The sequence below is a fragment of the Perognathus longimembris genome, chromosome 8 (genome assembly GCF_023159225.1).
Source record: "Perognathus longimembris pacificus isolate PPM17 chromosome 8, ASM2315922v1, whole genome shotgun sequence".
NCBI classification, from domain to species: Eukaryota; Metazoa; Chordata; class Mammalia; order Rodentia; family Heteromyidae; genus Perognathus; species Perognathus longimembris.
The window spans coordinates 25,308,764-25,333,695 of NC_063168.1; the positions used below are offsets into that span (position 1 = coordinate 25,308,764).

At 45.2% G+C, this 24,932-nt stretch overlaps 1 protein-coding gene across 2 annotated transcripts in view; it reads right to left on the minus strand.

The window, feature by feature from the left end:
- Positions 1-7,112: 7,112 nt before the first annotated feature.
- Add2 (adducin 2) overlaps positions 7,113-24,932 on the minus strand; it is a 49,305-nt gene continuing 31,485 nt past the window's right edge. The window contains exons 11-16 of one of the 2 annotated variants that reach the window (XM_048352693.1): positions 21,795-22,052; positions 20,862-20,981; positions 19,760-19,849; positions 17,830-17,977; positions 16,467-16,592; positions 7,113-9,420 (exon numbers count right to left, since the gene is read on the minus strand). In XM_048352693.1, the coding sequence (XP_048208650.1) occupies positions 9,113-9,420; positions 16,467-16,592; positions 17,830-17,977; positions 19,760-19,849; positions 20,862-20,981; positions 21,795-22,052 (1,050 nt within the window). In that variant the 3' untranslated portion in view covers positions 7,113-9,112. Of the gene's footprint in view, positions 9,421-16,466; positions 16,593-17,829; positions 17,978-19,286; positions 19,850-20,861; positions 20,982-21,794; positions 22,053-24,932 lie in introns of those variants that run through there. The other variant, XM_048352694.1, reaches the window with a different exon arrangement.

Here is a 24,932-nt window from a genome sequence, read left to right on the forward strand (position 1 = left end):
AAAGGAGCTCCCACTTGCACTGAAGGAGCAGATGAAGTGGGCATAGAAATGTGGGGTGGCTAGGGCACAGCATGGCGAAGCTAGCCATGCAGTTAGGGCCAGAAACAAAAGGTATCCAAGCAAGTTATTTGAGTAGAGTGCTGACTGGGGAAGGCACAGACCTTGGAGGATTTGAAGCAAGGATGCCAGTGGATGGGATTCTGGGGTGAGAGTGCCCTCTAAAGGTGCATTTGGCTGACAGTTTGGTTGGTGAAAGTCCTCACTCTCCTTATGAGACTATTCAGCAAGTACCTGAATAGGCAAGGCACATTTAGAAAAAGGCAAAAAAATTGCTACAAGGGGGCCCAAGAGAGGTGTAAGCCAGGGAGTGATCCATCTGTAGGTTCCACTGTACTCCCTGCCCCCTGGGAAATTTTCCTGCTTCTAGCCCCTTGGCCCAATAAATACCCCCTTACACAAAGACAGGGTGCTGGTCTCTCTCCTGTGAGAGCTAGCCCGTTAGCTCCTGTTTACAATAAATTCCTTTTGCTGTACAGGACTGTGTCTGCGTGGCTTTCTGGGCTGAAGTCTTCATCAACTTGAACAGATAAAATCAACTACTCCTCAGGAACTTTCAAAATCCTTTTGTAAGTTGTTGCTGCTGTACTTGCTCTTCACTTAGGGGCTCACTTGGTGATAAGAAGAGCTCACATAGAGCTTTTACCTCATGTTCTGTTATTTTCTAGTTCTAAACAAGCTAACAACAGCCAAATGAGGTGGGCACCTTTACAGGGAGGACTTGGAAAACCAGGTGGCTAGTAAATACGGCAATGCTGGAACTTGAATCCAAGCATCATGGCTCCAGAGTGCTCCCTCCCCTGCCTGGCCTCTTACCTCCCACCCCCCTCTGCAACATAGCAGCTATCACTGCCTTCCCTTATCATTTAACACATAGGCCAGTATCTAGTAGCCCTGAGCACCAAAATGCAGGAACACTTCTCACTGGAATCAGAAGTACAGGGATTTGTGGATTTGTATATTTTGGTGGAGAGGGAGTCTTGGTACCTTTTGGATCCCAAATGTTTGAGAACCTACAGCAGTCTGGGGAGGGGGGGGGTAGGAGTCCTTGAGTAAACTCCTTCATCTCTGTACCTCAGTTTCCTCATCTGCAGACTGGAGAAGGGGAAATAATATGACCTTAATGACCTGTTCCATCTTGAATATTCCACTGCATTGTTTCAAGTGGGGTGTGTGTGTGTGTGTGTGTGTGTGTGTGTGTGTGTGTGTGTGTGTGTGTGTGTACACATACGTATATACTTTGGATTAAACCTCAGGCTCTTAAGCTCTCTTTTGGCTTTTTTTCTTCAAGGCTAGTGCTTTACCACTTAAGTTACACCTCTACTTTCAGTTTTTTGTTAGTTAATTGAGTATAAAAACCTTAGTTTTCTGCCCCAGATGGCTTCAGATTAGGATCCTCAGCTCTCAGTCTCCTGGAGTAGCTAGGATTACAGGCATGAGTCACCAGTGCCCAATCACTGTGCTAAGTTTGTTTGGAAAATGTCTGCTATGTACTGGCCAATGTACTCTGCTAGGTCTTGGGGCCTCAGGGAGGAATGACAGCCTCAAAGGAGGGTGAGTTCTCTTAAGAGAAAATTGCAACTAGGTCTAGCCATCCCCCAGGACATTTGGGGCTGAGAGAGCCAGCGGCATAGCCATGTTGGGACAACCCCTTAGTGGTGCTGAAAAAGGCAGAGCTTCTCTTAGAACAATGGTGGTCATTGTACTTACAAGGAGCAGAGACCATCCCCAGCTGCTGGGCTTTGGACCTAATCACCTCTATGTGCCAGGACAGTTATAGAGGCCTCTGGGGGAGATTTTACAAAAGAAATGCTGACAGCTTGCCAGCATAGCCCTGGAATTACTGATTCCATAGCAAGGGGAATGATAGGAAATGATAGGTGGTGATAGGAAAAAAATAGCCACAATTCCATTTGTTGCTCAAGATTTGGATTAAACCTCAGGCTCTTAAGCTCTCTCTTGGCTTTTTTCTTCAAGGCTAGTGCTTTACCACTTAAGTTACACCTCTACTTTCAGTTTTTTTGTTAGTTAATTGGGTATAAAAACCTTAGTTTTCTGCCCCAGATGGCTTCAGATTAGGATCCTCAGCTCTCAGTCTCCTGGAGTAGCTAGGATTACAGGAGTGAGCCACCAGTGCCCAATCACAAATTAATTTGTGGGTCATGGGTTATATTTACATCAATACAGCAAGCTTATAGGCCCAGAGCAAGAGGCCACATACGTCAATGCCATAGTGTAGGGGATGGCTATGCCTTTAAGAGGGGACGACTGGCTCTAGCCCGTCCTGCCTCCTTCCAGCTTCAACCGGAAGAGAAGCCAGGCCAGCCCCCGCCTCTCAGTGGCGAGCATGTATGCCACCATGGCGCCCTGAGACCCCAGAGGGGTGGTCCTTGGGGGGCTGTGGTCTCCGCCCATAGAGGAAGTTCCGTGACTTCACCATGATGGACAGTTCATTAGCCAATCGCTAGTGCCTAGCTAGGCACTCCAAGTCCCTCCCCTTCCTACAGTCACTGCTGGTATAAGTGTATTTGCACTTCCCCTTATTAAACGGAAATTCAAGGAGCTTTCCCCGAAGCAGCCCACGTGTCTCGCGCTTTTGTTCTTAGTGAGTCAAAAGGGAGGAAGGGCCCTTCGCGTTCACACACGGGTTCCGAGGCTTTCATGTAACCCTCGTTCTGGCCTTGCTACCTGCTGGTCGGGCAGCTCCTGCTTGAGGACGAAAGGGGTTACATTGGAGATAGAGACAGCCTGACACCATAGTCTATAGTGGCAGAAATAAAACTTGTCACATGGAACCTGGGATTGTGAGACTGCAGCTCTCTCTCCCCAAAGTAGTTTCAGTGTTTAGGAGATGGCTGAAAGAGGAAGGTAACTCTCTATATGTTACTAGAACTAACTTCCTGGAAATGCAATCTGTGGAAAACAAATTGTAACCCTGAATTAGATCACCTCTGGGTGATTTGATGAAGCCAGTTTTCTATCCCAACAAGAAGGAGAGCCAGGATAGTTGTGACCTAGCCAACTACACTAGGAGCCCGGAGAAACGAGTAGCTGATAGAGATGAGTCACACACACCGGGAGCCAAGCACGTTCGATTTACTAGGTAATATCCGCAGATAAAAGAACAGCACATACATACATACATACATACAGAAATCCATGGGCAGAAACACCACCCTGAAACACGGTCAGACACCAAAGCATCAGAAGGGCTCAGGAAGTGGCTTTGGAAAGTTCTCGTGAAAATCAAAGGGCAGCTTTGGTGCTCAGAGATTCAAACAGAAAACTATACAAAACCAACCCATAAATATATATATTATATATGTATAGATATATATATATATAAAATTGCAAAATAAAAGCCCAAGAGACTAACCATCCATCTGCACATCAATGGCTCAAAAAGTGTTAGCGTAGAGAAAGGCAGAACTGTTTGTGGAAATGGTGCACAATCTGGGGAGCTGGCATTTCAGTAGCAGAAAGAGTATTTACATGGAACCCCTATTTGAAACCTCACAATACTGGGAATAGCTAAACACGGACAATGTATGTACAAGGGAAGACAGGAAGTAGTACTCTCATGTGACGATTGTCAGACACAGACATTTCACTGAAACCATCCACTGAACACTCCCTAGCTAGACTGGGTTCCTGCAGCCCTGTCCCCCAACAGACCATTCCAGGCTCTGAACTGCTGTGTCTTCCCACCCCAGCCTCCTGCCTCTTCCCAGGAGAGAGTGAATATTGGCAATTGACACTTGTAGAAAATTGCAGTCGTTTAAAGGTGGTTACTCTTGCCATATCATATGATCACTCAGAAAGCAGGACCATTAGGCATGAGGTGGAGTTAACACAAGGGGATGGGGGTCCTCAAATGTATTCCCATTGTACATGGGGCTGTGATGTTTTTCAAATGTGGTCTCTCCATCCTTGATCTAACTGTTATCTTCTGAGTCACATTAAAAAGGAAAAGCTGGCCCTCTGGCTTCGAAGAGTTATACAAAATTATTTTCTAGAAGAGGAATGAGTTTAGGGTCTTCCTATAGTTCCTCTCCTCCCACCCCCTAAACTCTGTAATACCTACACTTCTTAGAGTTAAGGGAAATTCCCCCTAACAACCATCCTCATTCTGTGCTTGAGAAAATTAAGAATGGAGCCACGGTCTTAACTTCTAGGAAGACTACAGTGCCTTCTCACACCAAGACTGACTCCACCCTTGTCTGAAAACCTCTCCTGTATCAGACACAACCATCTTCCTCCATCTCCAGGCCCTGACTTCTCAGTGATTGCCAAACTTTGGAGAAAATCTTGAAGACAAGTGGCACCAATCATCAATTTGGCAGAATTTTCTACCACCTAACTATGCAAGACATATATCCAATTGGAGATTCTTTCCCATTGTTCCTATGAGAGGCCTACTTATCCTGGAAACTGTCTACATATAAAAGTAAAAGGTGTTTTCTCCACTAAAGGATGCTCAGCCTGAAGTCCCCACACTGCCTGCTAGGTGACTGTGCTCCTGGGAGGCACAGGACGTGGTGTGTCTTGGAGACAGAACTCTATGCATGGTCTCTCATTTTCCACAAAATGTGTGTTACATCAAAATAGGTTGGTTAGACAAGGCTTTTGGAAATGATGACACTAATAGGCATGATTTTTCACTTTGAGGCACAAGTAGGAATGTATACAGATAACCAGAGAGCTTACTATATGACCATAAAGTCACTGCAGGCCTCTTGGTTCTTGTATTAATTCAGCCTTGGGTTCTCACAGTAAGAACAGGCATGATGATGTCCTGTTGGGTTTTGACTTGTGGCGTGACCTATCCTAACTGTGGCAGCAGAGAGGGCATTATCTTCTCTCTCATTTCTTCTTAGTCATTGAACTTAAAGTCTTAGGAAGTTCAGTGGGAAAGTTCAATGAGAAATATATAAACACTGGTTTCTCTATGCTCAGAGTCAGCTGTAATTCCACTACCCAACCAAGGGCTTCTGCACACCCACACGTGTGCATGAGGAAGGGACGTATTCTCAGCTGTTCAGCAGTCAAGAACTAATTACTCTTGGCCTAGAATTAGGACAATGTTGACCTGAAACAAAAGACCAGCACAGTGGCCTACAGTAGGCCATATATTCACTGCTTATGTATACCTTTCCAGAAAAGTCCAAACTTAAAACTCTGGGGAGTAAATCATGCCATTCTTTCAATTTTACAGCAGTCAAGAAGTGGATTTATAGTATTTCTGTGCATGAAGGCAACAGTGGTAGCCCTCATTACCGTATCTGGGAACTCATCTTGCCACAGCACTATCACATAGGGACCAGGATTTCAAGGCTCAGTCTACATGAAGGGAATTGCTTTACCATGAGCTTCTTACTGTGAGAACCTAGTGTTCCTCCTCCAAATCCCATGTCCTTTAAAAAGAACATTGCTGTCCACATTGGCAATACCTCTTTTTGTTTGCAAGAATGTTGATGGGGTCATTTTTTATGTGTATAACCCTTATGAAATAGAATTACCTGGGTTAACTGCTGGCCAGATGAACATCAGCCCATCAGAATTGGGGTGGAGGGTTTCCCTTGACAGCACTTTTTACAATCTGGGGGAAGGTCACATGGTATGGATGGCCCCTCAACATCACACCTGGACACCAACTACCAGCGCATGAAAAGCCATCAGAACCAAGTTTGTCTCTATAACTCTCTTCTCCATTCTACTCCTGCCCACCTTCCTTATGGAAACAGTTCAGAAACCTCTCTGTTCCCAGATCAGGCAAACACACTACAGGATTTTCTTGACCCTCCCTGTGGCAAAACCCAGCACCCTGGTTTAACTAGACATGAACCCTTTGCTTATACATTCTGAGTTTGCAGAATTTCATTTCCTCCAGTTTCATGCCAACCTTTCTGTTAACTTTTATGGAAAGCCAAATAAATTTCCTTTCCTTCACTTTTATTGCCTGGGGGTCCTGTTGCTTTGGGGAAAGGAGGGACTGCATTCTGTTTCTGTGGCACTAAAGGCAGCTACCAGGGGTATGTCTCCTCTAGCCTGGTGCTAAGTGCATCACATCCTTCATGTCCAAGGAAGAAACATGGCGGAATAATTCTATACCATTCCCAGCAATTCTACACCTAGACAAACAAGATACTAAGCATTAGTTCTTTGAATAGTTCCGTCTCCTTGATCTCATCAAAAATCTCTCTTAAGATACTATATCAAAAATTTTTGTGGCAAGGAATTCCAGGGTAGAAACTCTTTGTCACAGGCCATCAAACATGTCAGTGTTGACATTTTTGAGAATTCTCATTATACTTCACACTTCACACATTTCCCCTATTTCCATTCAGCCACCAAAGGGATTCTTCCACAAGGCCAGTCCTCAGTGGCTCCTGATAAAATCCAGCTCCTCCCATTTTCCTATGAGCCCATCATCATAGAATACCCTCTGACACTGCTGTTCTTCTGGAAAGTTCCTCTTTGTTTTGAAAACTTCACTCAGCCACTGCTCCTTTCAGGAAGGTTTCTCTGGCCCCTAAAGTAGTCAGTCAGTCATTACTTTCTCACATTTCCTTTGTTCCTTTCCTGTTTTGTAATTTGTCTACATGCCTCCTATGAATCTCTTGAGGGAAGGAGCTGTGTCCTATCCTCCTATTGGTTCCAAAACCCAAGATCAATGCTTACTTTCTGAATACGTGAGGAATGAACAAATTGGTCAATTATGAAGTGGATCCATGGCATAAATTGCAAGGATGATGTTCCAGCAAGGCTCTGACATTTTCACTTGAGGCCTCACTGCTGTAAAGGGAATAGAGTTTGTTGAGATGACATGTCTGAGCAACAACCACTCACACTGTATGTACCCAAAAACTGTATGTACCCAAGGGCATGCATGTCCACATCTCCTTTCTCTCAACATCCTTTGCCACTTACGATCCCAGTTACAATGATCTTTTTTTTTTCAATGTCAGCATAATGCCTGATGCAAAGTGGATGTTTAACAAATATTATGAAAGAATGAATGTGAAATCTACTTTTTTAAAGAAGGCATCAAAGGATTGGCTTTTAAAGGCATTTCCCATGGAACAGGTTTTTCTGAGGCATTCATGCCTCTGACCACTAGGATGTCCATCATAAGACGTGACCCAACCAGAAAGCAGAACAGAGGGAGGGGGCCAGGCAAGTGTTAAGCACAGACTTAAGAATCTGCATTTGGTTTTCAGCATAAGATTTTCCTTGGTGATATGTCAGTTTCCTTCCCCCCTCAAAACTAGCCAGCCATGAATTAGCATTTCCTGCCCCATCCAGAGGCTCTTCTCTCTCCTTTGTCAGAGGTCCAAATGGGCATTGCCACAGTCAATATTTATCAGGAGCAGAATGCCATGAACCCAGGTAATTACCTACCTTCATTACACGTGGAGTAGAGATCAGTCACAGAAATGGCTCGGACTAAAACAATCACCCTTAAAACTGTCCATCTACCATAGCTGTTAAGAGCAGGAACTCAGGGCTCAGAACCTGGGTTGAAATCTAAGGCTCCTGTTCTTTCTGAGAAAGTCAATGATTTGGGGGGTGAGGGTAGGTTCGGCTTCCTCATCATGAAGCAGAAATGACTTTATCCACTTCACGGGATTATGATGGGGGCCAGTAGGTATAATATATGTGAAACTTGCACAGCATCTACAGATAGTGCACAGAATAGAAAACTATGGTGAAGAACTTTCGAAAACATTTTAACAATAATTAGGATAAAAAGGAAGACACTGTGCTTTAAAGAAAATGGATTGTCTTGGAGCCAGAAATGTTCCTTAATTTGTGCCCCGTGGAACATAGTGTTAGCATTTAAAACCATAGCTGTGGCTGTGACCAGGCCCAGGATGAACAAAATGACAGAGCTGGAGACACCCAACTATTTCTCTGAGAGCTGATTCATGAGGGTTAACCCTGAACACATTTCTGACTCTCCCTCTGCTGGACCCTAGTGACTCAGGGTTGGAATCCCCTTATAGGAGCCAAGCTCAAGCTGCCAAGATTAGGACGCCAGTTCTGGTCAGAGAGCAAGTGCTCCTGGGTGTGAGAATAAGGTCAGGGTGGGGGCACTTGACCATAGGACAGATGTAGCCATACTGTTCCATATATCTTGCAAAGCTAGACAGATACAGCATTTCCAGTGCTACTTGTATCTTCTTTGTATGACTCAATGCTAGTGGATTTAAACATTCCAAAATTTCTGCCCTGAGCATGAGACTTTTTCTTATACTAACTTGGTTTTCGTTTTGAAGCACTGAAGATGCACAATTCAAACAGGGCAAGTTGCTGGGCTCTTACATCAGTTAAAGCTTTCCCCAATCATCAGGCTTACTTGACTTGTCCTTATGTCTGTCAACTCTTACAAGCTCTTCCACCCATCATTCAAGAGGTTCCATGAAGAAAGCTCAGGGTTAGTGTTTGGGGAAGTACAAGCTAAGCCATCAGCCTTGGGATCAAAGAGTAACTTCTTCTACAGAGGGGATGGGTTGATTTGTCTAATTACTTGGAGCAGCAGGGCTGGGCCCCAAAATGGAAAAGAGTAGAAAGGCTTCTTAATGTGGAGACAGCTCCTCCAGCATGAGATGGGTTTCCTGGGAAGAAACAGACCTTACCCCTGGGGAAGCCTTGACCATCTGATTCCATCTGAGCCTGTGAGAGTTCACAGCCCATTTCTGGCCTTCCTGTCCTGGGCTCAGATTGGAGGGCAACATCCTAACAAAGGTGGCCCATGACTAGGCAGTGTTGTACAGTTGAAAGAGCACTGGACTGGGAGTCAGGAGGCCAGAACTCTAGTGCAGGCTCACTGCAGGCTCTGCTGCTAACCAGCTGTATGACCTTGTGTAAGTCACCTGATTTCCCTGGGGTAACTGTAAGATGAAGGGTTGGTGGGGTGATCTTTAAGTTCCCCTTCTGAGTGTAATCCTGGGTCCTATTCTATCCCTCCTGGCCCTGTGCTTCCAGGGACAGAATTGGGAAAAGGAAAGGGGAGGAGGGAGAGGATGCACAGGGGAGTCCACAGTGCCACCAATCAGGACTCCACTTTCTCCTTCTTTTTGCTCTTTTTCAGGAAGGAGGGGGTTCGGAATTTCTTTTTCTTCTTTGAGGGAGACTTGGAAGGCGAACCCTCTGGGGACATGGGGCCACTGGTGACCGACTCAGTTTTGTCCTTGGAGGCATCGACATCCGTGTCGGCGTTGGTGGTCATCTGGCTCATGCCTCTGCTGAGCATCTCCTCTGCAGTCTGCTCTTCCTCCCTCCCGTTCACCACCACTCCTTCTGGCTGGGTTGTTTTGGGTTCGGTGGTGGCTTTGCTCTTTTCTATCTGCTTGGAATCTTCTAGGGGGGGAAAAAAAAGATCAGAAGGCATGACTTGTAATATTTTATTCAGGTAATAGTGTCCACTTTCAACAAAATCACTTCTAGGCAATTCTGTTTGCCAAGTCTAGAGTTATGGGTGGGGTAAACTGCTGGGGTAGGGAGCAGGGCTCTCAGGGGCAGAGGTTCTCATCTAAGCCCTGTGCCCCTTCTACATGGCCTGCCCTGGGGACATGGCATGGGCAAGGCAGTAACTATGCTCCTGTCTCCACACTTAGAAATGCCACAAGGTGTCAGGGGCCCAGCAGAGACTCAGTTCAGAGTAACTCTAGCGGGGAGAATCCGGAAACACACAGAGTAGAAGAGATAGGCTGTTGGAAGGGGAGGGTATGTCATAACCACCTTGGTGGAAGCATCTAAGAATTGTAAGCAGCCCAGTTCCACAGGTAAAACTGGTGTAGGAATGAAACCTATTCCATTCCTACACCAGCGGAGAACCTAGGAAATTTCTGAGGATCTTAGCAAGAGGCAGGGAGGTAAAGGCAGAAGGAGGATGAAATACTCTGATCTGTATGGACTTCAAATTTTAGAATATAAATGTTAGCAAAAGCAGCTTGGACCATTTTAGCGCTGCCAGGGCCCAGGTCTTATTTTGCCTGGAATGGTTTAGCACCATGTTCAAAGGCAGAGCTGCTTAAACTCCAGAAAGTAAATCCTCCAACCACCTTCCACCCACCCTGTTTCCATGCAGACTTGGAAATGCCTGAGAGGAGAGGGAGGAGGAAGGATGGTAAAGCCTCAGACTTTGAAAAAGCAGACTTACAAAGCAATGTGAAGCTCATCTGGCTCCTTCCTGCCCACCTCACAGCTGAAATCTGAGCACAACTGTCCTGTGGTAGGCAGCGTAAGGCCATGAGTTCCTGTCCAGTGTCCTTCCCATCCCAAGAGCTGAACGGTGTTTCAGTATATGGTGTGTGTGTGTGTGTGTGTGTGTGTGTGTGTGTGTGTGCATTGAGAGTGTGGGGGGTGGGTACTGTGAGTGTCCTGTGTTTCCAGGGCACACAAAGGAACCCCATATGCTCTACTGCATAGGAATGTGGGTAACAGGGGAAGATGTACCTGATGTTACTGAAGGAGGTATAGAAATAAGTTTGAAGAGTAGCCTAGGGGCTGACAGGGGTAAACGGGAAAATTTGGTTCTGTGGGTGATGGGCTAGAGAGTGCTAAACTTAGGGCAGCTAGAATGGCCTACATGGGCAAGAGCATCTCATCACAAGGCCTTTCCTCACTTCAGAAACTGGCAAGCCAGAGTCTTCCCCCAGACCTTTCCCATGGACAGTCTCCCTCTTAGCACCAGAGACTATGGCCACTGATTCCCATCCTTCTCACTGCCTGCCATGGCCTATCATCATTCAGCCACCACATTCTCCAGGGTCCTGTAGGCCTGTGGCCATCACCTGCAGTGCTCCCAAATAGCACAAATCAGTCTGGACACTATGCTCTCTCTGTTCACCTTCTTCCAACTTCTTTTCTGCGCTTATCTAGCTCAATTGACTTCCTGGTCCCTGAGCCCCTTTGTGTCATCCTAGCCTGCTTCTTGTTGTCTGCAAGCTCTTCTTTCTGTGTGTCCTCAACCTGCACTTCAAACCATGAATTGATTTGAATTTGTCTTCCTTAAGGCCTTCCCCAGTCCTCAATCCCACTACCATGCAGAATTCACTCTGTCCTTTTTGCCTCTGCTGTAAGCTTCTACCACAACTGAAAAACTATACTTGTTTGTCTGTGTTCTTCTCCTACCTACTATTAACTAAAGTAGGGAAAGATTATGACTATCTAGGTAACTGGCTCCTAGACTCTACTCAGAAAAGTCTGTGGAACCTCTGAGTGATTGAATGCATGAGCAAACAATGAATTGATTTATTTTAGCAAAGCCAGTAAAATCACTCTTTCTTGCCTATCACTACCTGTGTTGAACTGAATTCAACTATATAAATAACCACCAGCCTGAGTGCTACCCTTTGGCCCCAGTACCTATTTCTCTGGTCCTCACTCTTATCTTCCTCGGTTCTTGTACCTCCTACTGCTTTACTCTTCAGTCTAGACCCTTATGACAGGTGCCTCTCTTAGATGACCCATTAGGGATACAAGCTTGGGCCTTGCTGCTCTTGTACGAAGATGATTTTTATACTTGCCTTCTATTTCTACAAACATGCTTGTGAAACAAGAGAGGATCCCACTTTCTATTCAAGTGTCATTTGCTGCCCTAGTGGTGATGAGTGTCCTCACTCTAATGGCGCCCTATTCCACGCCTCCACCCGTGTCCCTTCACCCACATCTGTTCTGCTGCCAACCTCATTTACAACCACAGCCCCTACCATGTATCTAGGTTTAGAGGAGCAATGCTCAATGATCTTCACATCATGTAGAAAACAAGGGCCACACCTGTACACTCTGTACACCCTTATGACCTCAGATAGCTTTGTCATGTGACCTGTTCTGGGGAGTAGTGGTAAATGTGGAGCTAGAGGAACCATGTTCCCAATAGGGGTCACTACTTAACTATAGGGGTAGAAAATGCTGGCAGGTTTTATAGGTCAAGAGAGGAGGCAGTGGGGTAGGATGCCAGAAAGAAACAGGTATTGGGCCCCTGGAGAGCATCAAGGACTGGCTGAGAGCCTCGCCCTCTCCTCCATTAGTAGCACAGGGGAGTTAAACTGCAGAGTAGGCTGAGAGGGACACCAGAAAAAAAACCAAGGTGCATGTGGAAGCACATCTTCCCACATCCTCTAAGAACAACTAGCCTTTTCTCCTGAGTAGGGCACTTGGAGCTCTGAGAAGAGGAAACATGGAAAGTGAGTAGAGTAGAGCTTAGGCTGGAAAATGAGGGGCTCAGTCCAATGGTAGATGGTAGAGGAGGAACTGAGAGAGCAGGTGATTTGGGGCAAGAGTGGATTTAGGAGAGATGGCCCACTTCTAGAGCCTGTGGGTTGGGGAACAGTGGGCTGAAAGGCTTCTAGAGGATGAATGATAAGGAAGGTAGGGAAGTGCAGAGCTTGTTTAGACACTTTCAGACTTCATTTCTCAGTATTCCACAGCCTCAGCATCCAACCACTCCTTGTCTCTTGCTCTATCAATGTCCCTGAGCAGTTAATGTTGTGTGTCAACTTGAGTGAGTCAAGGAATACCCAGGTAACCCATTAAATATTATTTCTGGGTATGTCTATGCAGGTGTTTATAGAAGTTAGCACTTGAACCTGGTAGACTGAGTAAAGATCTGCCCTCACTAATATGATTGGGCATCCTCCAATCTGCACAGGACCCAAACAGAACAAAAGGGTGGAAAACAGTGAACTCTTTTCTTCTGCAGCTGGGGCATCCATCTTCTTGACTAGCATGTTGGAGCTCCTAGTTCTCAGGATTGAGGGTGAATTACAGCACTAGATGTCTTGGCTTATCAGCTTGCACACATGCTATTGTGTGATTTAGTCTCCATAGTCATGTGAAGCAATTCCCTAAGTCTCCTTTAGTATATCCACACATAAACTATTGGTTCTGTTTCTCTGGAAATTCTTAAGGCAGTGCCTTTCAAGAATGCCCACTTCCCCAGTTTCGTGACCACTACTGCCAGATAGTGTGTTCCATTTCTATCTGCCAGCTCCAAAGGCTGGCTCTAGCCATACTTTGTGCATCTTCTCCTAGTGTTTGACAATTTTTAATAAACATTCAGGTATGCAAACTGAGAAACATGGATTAAGAATGGCATATCCTTTCTCACATTTACGTCTCTGTAACTCCCACCCACTCACTACTGTTGAATGAATTTGACAACACCGTTAAGCACCCAAATGGTATTTAGGCATATAGTATTGCTGATGTTCAAATACGGCCACATGCACAGTGCCTTTAGGTATTCACATGCTTGTTTGGTCCCCTCCCATATACTGAATCCAGGCTAGCCCAGGGATTCACTAGAACCACTAGAACACAGAGAAAGTACCTAGAGCCAGCTTTGGGCCAAAGACTAAACACTGCCTGGATATAGCTTTAGGAAACTTGGACTATCATATAAAAAGTCTGACTGCCACAATAAAAACAGGTGTGATGCTGCATCACATGTAGAGAGAAGGAAGAAAATTGGAGAGGAGAGGAGAGAAATGGTGATGGGGTGGGGAGAGCACACCGAGAGCCTTCTGACTACTGCTGGCAAGGTGCTAGACATGTGAGTGTGCTATCTTGGAAATTCTGGCCAAGTGAAACTCCCAGTCAACTATAGCCCCCACTAACATCACAGGGAGTTTGGAGCCAGCAAACTAAGCCCAGTCAACTCTAGTAAATTCACAGTAGAACTAATTCTATAAAACTCTATACATATTATGAGTTAATAATTATGTAGTACTACATAATAAACCACTCAAGACTTAAAACATCAAGTACTATATGAGTTCTCACAATTCCAAGAACACCGTGCATATAACTAACTGATGTAAATACACTGCAGAGTGTTTTTCTATTCTTTAGCTGGAAATAATGCTGTAACCTATGGAAAGCAAAGATCCATATTATTCTCCTATTTTTCAGTGCTTTCACTTATTTGAGAGAGCTAAATTATTTAGTGGCATGTGATGTCAAATACGGGGACATTTCTTTACAGGTTCAGCCAGTAGTCCTCAGACCTCACTGCAGGATGGATTCAGCAGGGGCAGAAGCAGTCAGGGGACAGTCACAGAGATGGAGGTAGCACAGTAGTCAGATGTAAGTGAAGGGGACTATAGGAGTCTCCCTCAAAGAAGCTGATGGGATATGAGTCAGGACAAATGAGGTGCAACATTAAGGTGACTTCACACAAGAAGTTCTAACAAGTTAATGAATGAAAAAAAGTCACCCCTGATCAGATGGGTAAGCTTCCTGTGTGATGTTGCCTACCAGTAGATCAGTCCCATCTACCCTGGGGAATTGGCCAAGGTCGCCCTTCATTGATCACTCCACACCACTGCAGCCCATACCCTCATCATCTGGGGTCAGTGGCATTGTAGCTGTGCTCCCCAGCTGTCTATGGCATGGGAAAATCTTCAGGGAAGACTATACCTTTTGTTATTCTAACCTCTCAAGATGTTATTCTAACATTTCAGTTGCCACTCCATGGGCCTGGACCAGAGCAGATTCCTGTTACAGTGAATCTAATGTTAGTTGGTGGGTGAGCAGTCAACCTACCTATCACACACTCTTCTCCTTTCTCCCTCCTAGAGGCTGATGACGAATCACTACCCTTTGTCCTATTCATCTCATCAATCTCCCCTCTGTCTCTGTGCTTCATTTCTGCAGTTGGTACACAAATCCTAAAGACAGATGCTGGAGGTCCTAGGCAGTCCAGGCCCCCTGCTCATCATCCTTCAGAGGCAGCTGGCATCCAATGGCGATGGCCCTGGTCCATGGCCCTAGAAGAGGCCATGGACTCCTTAGAGGCATCCGTATATTATGAACAGAGACAGAGGGGAGTTCTGTCACAGAAGTGCTGAGAGTGGTCCCACTGCCCTGCTCTGTGGGGCTGGTTGCTTCTGGATGAGTGTGCGGGTTGTGTTTGTTCATCTATGTATACATCCAAGCCTCTAACACCAAAGCCTAGTCCATGCATGATGCAGGTGAATTTCATATCCAGGAAACCTCCTGAAGGCAGAGTTGTGAATAGTAAAGGAAAAAAATGGGATACTATATTCCTTTTGAAAGTCCCTCCCTCCCCGATTGCACACATTGGAGTGCATTATTAGTAAGCAGCCTCTCTATACTTACTACAGAGACAAGTATTCAGAATCGGAGGAAACTCCTTTGATGAAGGCACAAATGGGAAAAGAAAGGAAGACGTTGTGGAGACAGGTTGACAACACAACATCACAATGAGACGCAGTGAACACAAACAGTTGCGGACATCCACTTGGGGCTCTGGCCTCAAGCAGATGGGTTTCCTCTGGCAATGCCGGGCCTGCACTCCAAGCAGAAGTTGGCAGGGTGGGAGATCAGGGTGGAGCTTCTCTGAGTTAAACATGTGGCCATTTCACCCAGGAGGGAGAAAGTTCCAGCAAGCCAACCAACTTGCTGCCCTCTAGATGGCAGTGCAGCCCTCTCTGATTGGGTCTCTGGGGGATGAGGAGGAAGAGTCTTTTTGCCCAGGAGGGAGTCTGGGAGCCCATTACATACACTTTTATGATTTAGGTGGCCAGAAACATAACAGCATCATTGTCCCACCATATGTAGAATCATAACTATAATTAGATCATAAAATTAAGTTATGCTTTTACTCTTTCAAAACATGCTTTCATCAATACTTCCCTTACAAATATGAGAACCTTTAAAGAGGAAAATAGTAGCCCCCTTTGGTGGACAAGGTAAACTGAGGCCCAGAAAGGTTACCTGATTTGCTGAAATTAGCAGTTCAGTTGGGCCTTGAATTCATTTCTCTACACCAGTGTCTCTAGTGAAGTTTTCACAACTGGGCGTATACTTAGATATACCCAGAGAGATTTTATAACTCCAAGCTGTACCCTGTCCCCACACTCCCTCTAGACAACTTAAATTGGAAACACTAAGGTGGGCTCCCAGCAGCAGGACCTTGACACCTTCTCTGAGTGGTCCCAATGGGTAGGTGAGGTTGAGAAAGATACTACCAGCCTCTCCCTAGAAAAGTCAAAGAGAGTCTCAGGTCCCATCCCAGTCTTCATGGGTCAGAACCTTCATTTTAGTAATATCCTCAGGTGGCCTCTATGCAGGTAACAGTCTGAGCACCAGGCTGGCACATCTGGAAAGGCCCATCAGCCAGTGTGTCTTAACTGGAGATGAGAAGGTCAATCATTGGCTCATTCATCATTGCTTGGCAGGGGTTATACTGCAAGGTGTACTGTCATAGCTTTATGTCCAATTCCATAGAAGTAGCAGGGGAGAAAGCTTTTCCAAGGGTGCAGACAACACCTATTGAAAGGCAGCTACCTGCAATGTGCAGACATCCTCTGCTTCCATGTAGGTACCTTTCCTAGAAGAATGTTCTTCCACCCTCCTGTATGCTCTGCCCAACTCACCCTCTATCGATTTGGTAGGAGAAACTGCAGGGCTCTTAGTCTCTGCCTTTGATGGACTCTGCACTGGAGAAGCAGGTGTAGATTTCACAGGTGAGCCAGCCTCTTCAGTGGCAGTATCCTTCTCTCCTAAAAATACAGAAAAGCACTTTAGCATAGAGGTGGAGAGGGGAGGAGAAGAGAGGGTGGGAATAAAAATGATGGTTTATTTTTTCTACTTGGTCATTTCTCTCAGCTGAAGTTAGCTGTTTCTCCTAAGCTTTTAAAATTTCTTCTACTTCCTTGGGGAGGCAAATAGAAAGAAGCAAGAATGACAGCACATTTTCATCAAAGCACATTTCCCAATGACTATGGTACCTGGTTTGGAGGGTAAGATGATAGGAAATGTACATATGCTCAGACTAGACCCTGACTCTATGTCAATCTCTGAAGAGGACCAACCAGACAAATACCACCAATGGATGAGAGTAGGGCCCTAAACAGTCACTGATTGCCCTTAAACATGTTCATCATTTGTTTGCATAGAACTTATAAGTTAACTTAGCTAATTTGTACTTTCTACTCAAATAATCCCTAGCAATTAAAAAGTCATGGTTTAAAAACATACACATTTTTGCTGTTGGCACAGTTGGATTACAAGCTAGGAAATATTTTGTGTTCTGCTTACATGCCTGGTCCAGTGGGAAGACCGGTAGTAGAGGAGCACTCTACCCCGGGAGAATGATGGGACACAGGGGACACAGCTGAAAGGTGGATTTTATATCTCATACCCTAGGTGTACTTGAAGCAAGAAGAGACATCTCAAATTGGGTGTATTGGGGAGGCCTTCCTAACAGGAGGGGGACTTAGAGTGGAGCCTGCAGTGTTAATGACTTTGGAACAGGCTAGTCAAGAAGGGAGCAGTGCCAAAAAGGTACAAAACATAAATCAGGGCCTAATAAACATATCTGGGAGTCAACATGGAAACAAGACTGACTGAAGACTTTGAAATAAAGGAGGGCTGAGAGAAGACACAAAGGTGTCAACTGACTTCTAGGCCAAATGGTTTACACCAGACATCATAAGTCATTAATAATAATTACGATGACTATATCAATCTTATTACACCTACCATTTACCTGGTGTTTACCAACCTCACCTAAACCATAATTATAGGCACTATACTAAGTACTTTGCATTTAAATAACAACTCCTTTATTCCCAGGCAAGAGAGTCAAATGAGGTCACAAAGGCACTGTATAACTGTTAGGTACAGAGCAATAAAGGGGTATTATTGTGGCTAATAGGATATTTTTGGTGATAGCTTGTCTGAGCCTCCCCTGAAGCCTGGGAGGTTCTGAAGCCAGGGTTCCCCATTGTTATTTACCTTCCAGTTCTAGTTTCTTCCTCTCCACCTCTTTCTTGTACTCCTCCAGCTCCTGGTCAGTGAGTTGGCTGAAGGGGTTGGGCACAGTCTCCTCCGAATCATCTTTGGTATCTGCATCACCCTTGGACATCAGCTGGCTCTCTGTAGACTGAAAGTTAACCACAGAGTGTGTGTTGCTCTCTGAACGCTGTGGTGGAGGCCCGGGCCCATACTTCCTTTCAGACTCAGGTGGCTGCCAGCAGTCTTGCTAGGAATAGCGTGACATGCAGCTCCTTGGAAACAGCTCAGGGCCTTGGGGTAAGGCTTGTTTATTCCTCCCCATTGCTACCTTATCCTCAGACCCAGATTTTGCAACTGCCTGGATGAATGCAGGGGATCACCCTGAACCCCATGAAATAAAATCAAAGGATGCTCCCAAGCAGAAGGATGACACACCTTTATTACAATCCCTTTCTATGGGTACTTCCAAGCCATCACTATGCAATACAATCAGTGGCCCAATATCAGTCAGCCAAAGTCCAGCAAGCATAGCATTAGCTCAAGCAAGCTTCATGCCCGCAATTCCTACCCCCTCCCCTCCCTTCCCCTCTTCCACAGAAGTGCAAGCCACAACACACAGCATTAAATGCAACACAGCAGATTCAGCATTCTCAGTCCAGCGATCAGTCCTGTTTTGCAGTTATAAATGACAAGGGGGGCCAATGTCCTGAGTCTCAGATCTTCAACCTGCCTGTTCAGCAGGTCCCTGCAGGGATATTGGCAAAACCACGTTTCACCAGCTCTGTGGGCCTCTGTTACTGGGAGGATGACCAGTTGGATGCTGTGTAATCTGTGGGAATCCTCTGGCCCCTGTAGCTCAAGGTAATGACTAAAATTCAGACTCTAAAGCCTTTTTTTTCCTAATTTAGCATCCTCATCTTGGTCTTTAAGAATGCAGTGCTTTGAAGCTGAGAGGAAGCCAAGCCAAGCCAAGGTGAGGTGAGCTTAGAGTAGCCCATGCCCCTTGCAAAGGGGAGGCAGCAACAGGCCTGTTGCAAAGAGTTATGTGGTCAATGGAAGATCCAAGATCCCAAGGAGAGAGACTCTGAGGAAAGCTCTTGTTGTAAGTGGCAGAGACAGGTTTTAAACCATCTTGTTCACCATAGTGACTGTTCACCTCCCTTAGAATCATGGGCAATTTTAGGCTTGATCCTATGGCATGTTCACCCTGAGTGGGGTGGATGGCATGTGTGTGAAGACCTAGTGCTCACATTCTCTTAACAGTGGCACTGCAGCTTGATCTAAACTGTCTCCTCATCTCCATTTGCTCTGCAGAAAGGAACATTGCCTGCAGTTTCTAAATTTCACTGCTAAGGAAAACATCATGTCCATTGCTACCTTGCCAAGAGTAGCAGGGATTTTGAATTTTATACCGGCTGTTAAGTACAAAGTGAGACAACAGTCTAGCTCAAGCACAGAAGCAACAACATGAAGCAGGCCTGAGCAGGCAGCTGGGTGTCCCTCTCAGGGGGTTGGGAGCATCTTCTCAGAGCTGTGGTTGGATGATACCATATCTATGCAGAGAGGTTGAAACTCTGAGAGCTGGGCAGGCCCCGGGCACCTGGGAGCCTCCAGCCTCCGTGGGGCACTAACAAGGGCCATGTGGACTTCCACAGCAGGAGGTATGGCGTATGCAGCCGGCCAGCGGCACTCCTGTGGGCAGCTGGGCTCTGTTCCCCACCCCATGCCCATAAGGGCAATTAGCCATTGTCCTCCCAGGACCTTGCAGCCTCTGGGGGTGGACCTCTATTTCGTAGTAGGAGCCCCAGTGCTCAAGACCACAGAGGAAAGTGGGCATAAGGACTCAGGGGTCCTGCTGCCCAGTTCCAGGCATGGAAGACCCAGAAGGCAAATATGCTTCCCCTCCAGCCAGGGGCGGACTCTGCTGTACCGGGCTTCGGCTCTTCTCAGCAATGACGCTTGCCAGGAGCTGGGACTGTGGCCCTGCCGACTTCACGTCTTGTCGGTTTTGCTCTCGAATCTGTGTGGAAAGGGGAGAGAGAAGGTTCAGCATCAGAGTGTGAGAGAGCATGTTGGGGTACAGTGTATCCCAAGGCTGGGGTCTTGAAAGGCCCTCGAGTGGTGCAGGAGCCTGTCTCTTCTATTTTGACACAACCTACCTACCCCACGAGATGGCTCTCTACTATCTTCTGGAGTGATTCCTAGTTCATGCAAAACACCAGACACGATTAACTTTGACAAGTGTTTGTAAGAGGTGAATACTCCTAGGAAGTCCTTGAAGATTTTTTTTCAGTGTAAAATCAGGGTTTTGAGCTTGCTAAGCAGGTGCCCTACTGTAGAGCCATGCCTCCAACCCTTTTTGGTTATTTTGACACAGGGTCTGTCTGTCTGTCTGTCTGTCTGTCTGTCTCTCTCTGCTCAGGTGCATGCCTAGACTGCAATCCTACTATTTAATGATTTCCATAGTAGCTGGAATGTCAGGTGTGTACCAGCGTACCCAGCTTTGTCCATTGAGATGAAGTCTCACAAACTCCCCTATTCAGGCTGGCCTGGAACTACCATCCTCCCAATTTCAACCTCCCATATAGCTAGGGTGACAGGTGTGTGCAACCATACCCAACTATTCATTGAAAAGGAGTCTTGGAAACATTTTTCCCAGGCTGACCTGTTGAAGGTGGTCTGCAACAACTCACTTCATTAAAAGTATAAGGGAACGAACTTTCAGGCAAAGATCCAGAAATAATTACAAAGGATCTCAAAATCTTGAAAGTAAGCCAAAGGAAAAGAGCATAGAATTCACAAGAACTTGTTTAGTGTCTAGGTCTTGCAGGTGTATGTATAAAGCAAGTGTAAAGGGCAGTCCAGGACTGTGTAAGTCTAGCTCTCAGTACAGTGTCTGGAACACTGTCATTTCATGCTCCTGTGATCTGTGGGGGTATTGGTGAGTCAGCCTCTCCTGGAGCTTAGCTTACATTTGAAGGACTACAATCCCCTTTCTGACAAAGAGGGTGACACAGTAGCCACCAACTTACCTTGTTCCTCATGTCCAGCACTTCTTGAGGGTCAGTGTAGAGAGGCACAAATTGGTTTGGGTTTTCAATCCGTATTGGCATGCCACTGCTGGATTTCTCTACCTCATCAGCTTTCATCCACTGCGCAAGGCAAACCAGGTAGGTGAAGAAAGGAAAATGACCCCTGGCCTCCCCTTTGAGATCTGGGCCCACCAGCCTACATGGAAGGTCTTCTCTCCTCTTTGGCACCCTTTGAGAACAGTCTCCCAGAACAGATATGGGGGACAGACCCAGCTGACAAACAAGGCCCTCACAGAGAAGATGGGAGAGCAAGGGATCAGTTTAGACAGGAAGCCATTTGGGCTTCAGGATGAATCCAGGTAGATAGATTTGAGTTTCAAAGGGCTTTATATTGTTTCATGAACAACCAATCTGTTTTGCTGCCAGCTACTTTTGTGTTAGTGAAATATCTAATTGAGAGTCTGTATGTGAGCGGAATAACAAGAAGATAACTCTATATAAATGGCAAGTGCCTACTCCTTGAGTTTGAGTAGGCTTGTAGCCTAAATGTCAGATGCCCATCCCAGGAATTTCCCAGAAGCCTGCCTCCAGATGAAAGAGCAAGAAGCAAAGAAATGACTGTCTCAGGTCTTGTGCTGTCTGGCTTCCCCTGAGGGGTTCCACCTTGTAGACCCTCAAACTTGGTGCAGAAGAACAAAAACAGGTGGTCAGAAGTTCAGCAGAGCTGAGCTGCTGCTCCCAGAGGCCCACCAGGAAGTCATAAGAGGAAACTGTACAATCTTAGGCAAGGGGAGATTTTCTCTGCTTCCTTTATAAATCTGTTTATCCTCTCAAGTAGAGCCAGTCTCCTTCAACCCCCCCCCCCCCGCCCGCACACGTACCCTATCCGTTCCCCCCCTCGCCGCCCCCGGACTGTCCTGGGCTCCCTCTTACTGTTGTCTTGGGCCGGGGACTGCCCATGTTCCTCTGGACCTCATCAGCCACATTGACCCGCAGGTAGGTGTTGGGTGTGTTGAGCCAACGAGTCTTCTCCTTCTGCTGCTTCTGGGCATGTTGACGCAGAGCAGGGACTGGGGCACCATCCTCTTCAAATACGAAGGCTGTGACTGTGGCTGGGATTTCCACTTCACTTTTGTGTTTGGTTTTCTCTTGGACAAAGGGATGGCGGTATGTGTAGCCTGTTCTATAGCCCTGACAAGGAAAAAAATAGAAGCACTTAGCGGGGAGGAAAAAAGTGTCTGTACATGCATGTGTTCACACACATTCATATGTTGTGTCTTTCCAGTTAAAGGACTCAGTTTAAACCCAAATCTCCATGAGATAACTAATGTCTTCCCACTCTTCTAGCAGATTTCAGATCTATTTCCTCCTGGTCTCCAACTCAAGCCATCTGGTCAGGACTGAAAGTCCCTAGGACCTTATGAACATAGACAAAGCTCCTTCCTGCACACAGGCATGATCTGTTCTAGCACATATCAGGGGAACTAGAAAAATGCTGCTGCCTGAGTCCCCACTTTAGAGTTGCCCATTTCATTGCACAATGACATGGCCTGAGAATTGTTCAACTCAACAGTTGATCCAGTTACCTCTCCCTCCCTTGACTCTAACCCCCCTCAGCTATTTCCATCTAGGAACCCTGAACCTGACTTAAGACCCAGCGCAGAATCACATCCATGAAGGCAGCACCGAAGGCTGTTCAGCGAGAACAAACGGGAATTTGGGAACCAGTTAGAGCAACATTTAACTCTGTTTTCTTCTTTTATTTTTTAAAATTAAAATGGCATTAATGTATTTATCTGATTATAAAGTAAATATAAGGCCATGTAGAACAATTAAGCTATATAGAAAAATATTTGGGTAAAAATAAATGTTTGGCAAAAGCTCATCTCCAAATCCAACCACTAAAAATCTTCTGTCAGCACTATATAAATGTGTGTGTGTGTGTGTGTGTGTGTGTGTGTGTGTGTACTTAATTATCTGTAAAACTGGATACTTTAAATTATATGCAGTGTTCACTTGGTTCTCTTTCTTGGCAAATGATTGTATGTTCTCGGACCACATTTCTATTGATATGGTTTTCTTTTTCACACCAATAGCACCTTTTTCATATTAAGATTATTAATCTTTAGCTGCCAACGGGTGCTGCAAATATTTTTCTGTACTACATATCTTTTAACTTTATTTATGGTGGGGGAGTAGATTACAGAAATTCAAGTTTTGAATTCTTTAATGTAATGATATCTATCAATACTTATCATTACATTGTCATCCTTTTTAAAAAAATTTACCTTCCTTGACAAGGTCTTCCCAACATAGAAACACCGTAAATATAAATCTATGCTTTTCAGTAACTCTGTGAGTTTGCTTTTTATATTTTAATTTTTTAGAGGAAAGAGGCAGCAAATTTTGCCTTGCTTTCTTTTGGAATGGCTAGCAGTCTATCTTTTCCTCACTTGTTTATAAAATATGTGCTTACCTTGTACAGGGCTGGGGATATAGCCTAGTAGCAAGAGTGCCTGCCTCGGATACATGAGGCCCTAGGTTCGATTCCCCAGCACCACATATACAGAAAACGGCCAGAAGCGGCGCTGTGGCTCAAGTGGCAGAGTGCTAGCCTTGAGCTGGAAGAAGCCAGGGACAGTGCTCAGGCCCTGAGTCCAAGGCCCAGGACTGGCAAAAAAAAAAAAAAAAAAAAAAAATATGTGCTTACCTTGTACAAATTCTTACATAGCCTGGGTCTATTTGTGGATCGCCTCAACTGTTGAATGGGTTGGCTGTACATTTTGATGGTGTCCTACTGTTTAGTTAGTGAAGTCTTGTCACATTTTACCATGGAGTGGAATTAAACCCTAGTGATTTTATGTGTATGTGTGTTTGTGTTGGTTGTGGGGCTTGAACTTAGTGCCTGAGCACTGTCCCTGAGTTCTTTTGCTCAAGGCTAGCACTCTACCACTTGGAACCACAGCTGTACTTCTGGTTTTTGAGTGGTTAATTGGAGATAAGAGTCTCACAGGGACTTTTCTGCCCAGGCTGCCTTTGAACTATGATCCTCAGATCTCAGCCTCCTGAGTAGCCAGGATTACAGGTGTGAGTCACCAGTGCTCAGCTTTCCCAAATGATTTTGTTTGCAGCATTTTCCTAGCCATTCTGAATTTCATGTTAGAAGTATATTTTGGGGGTGTTTTGGGTCATTATTTTAGAAATGCATTAAGTCCTTGTACCTTCTCTCTCTCTTTTTTCTTCAGATAATTACGTTGAGATTATATATTGGTTTGGGGCCTATTACCTCTATAACTTTCTTGAATCTTCTGACCAAAAACAAATCATAGTTCTTCATTGATTGCAAGTTTTCTCTGATTTCAATCAAAAGTTTAAGGTTTCCTTAAAATGAGATTTGCTTAATGTTTGTAACTTTGCTGCATTTACATCTAAGATTATTTTCTCTGAATTGCTTTTATTTTGCAAAGCTGGGGTTCAGATCCAGGGCTTCATACATCATGCATGCTAGGCAGGCACTCGGCAGCTGAACTATGCCCCTAGACCTTGTTATCTTTTCACAACAGTTGATATTAAGATGTTTATTTTTGTACATATTTTCATTAAAATTGCTTTAAGATCCCTTCATTGTTTCTAATATTTTTTTCAGTTGATTTTTTTGGACTTCATAGGCCTGTAACTATAGTATTTATAAAGATTAGCAACCTTATTTCCTTTACACTTGTTATTCTTTTATCACACTGCCTGGGGTTCAGTTTCAATATTATCCCAGAATATCAAAGAATAATGCTAAGAGCAAGAATCATTGTTTTGCTTTAAAGTTTACTGGAAATATTTATAGCAATCCCATACTTCTACTGGCTCTTGTTTTAGGGAAATCATTTTAATCATGCTAAATAAGTATTCTCCTCTTTTAGTCAGTGACTACTGTTTTTACAAATTGATGTGAAATTTTTTTATCAAATATCTAAAAAAATTTTGCCACTACCTGGTTTGGATTCAGGGCCTCACACTTACTAGGCTCACTTGGCTGGTATTCTATCGCTTGAACCACATATCTAGCCCTGTGTTTTT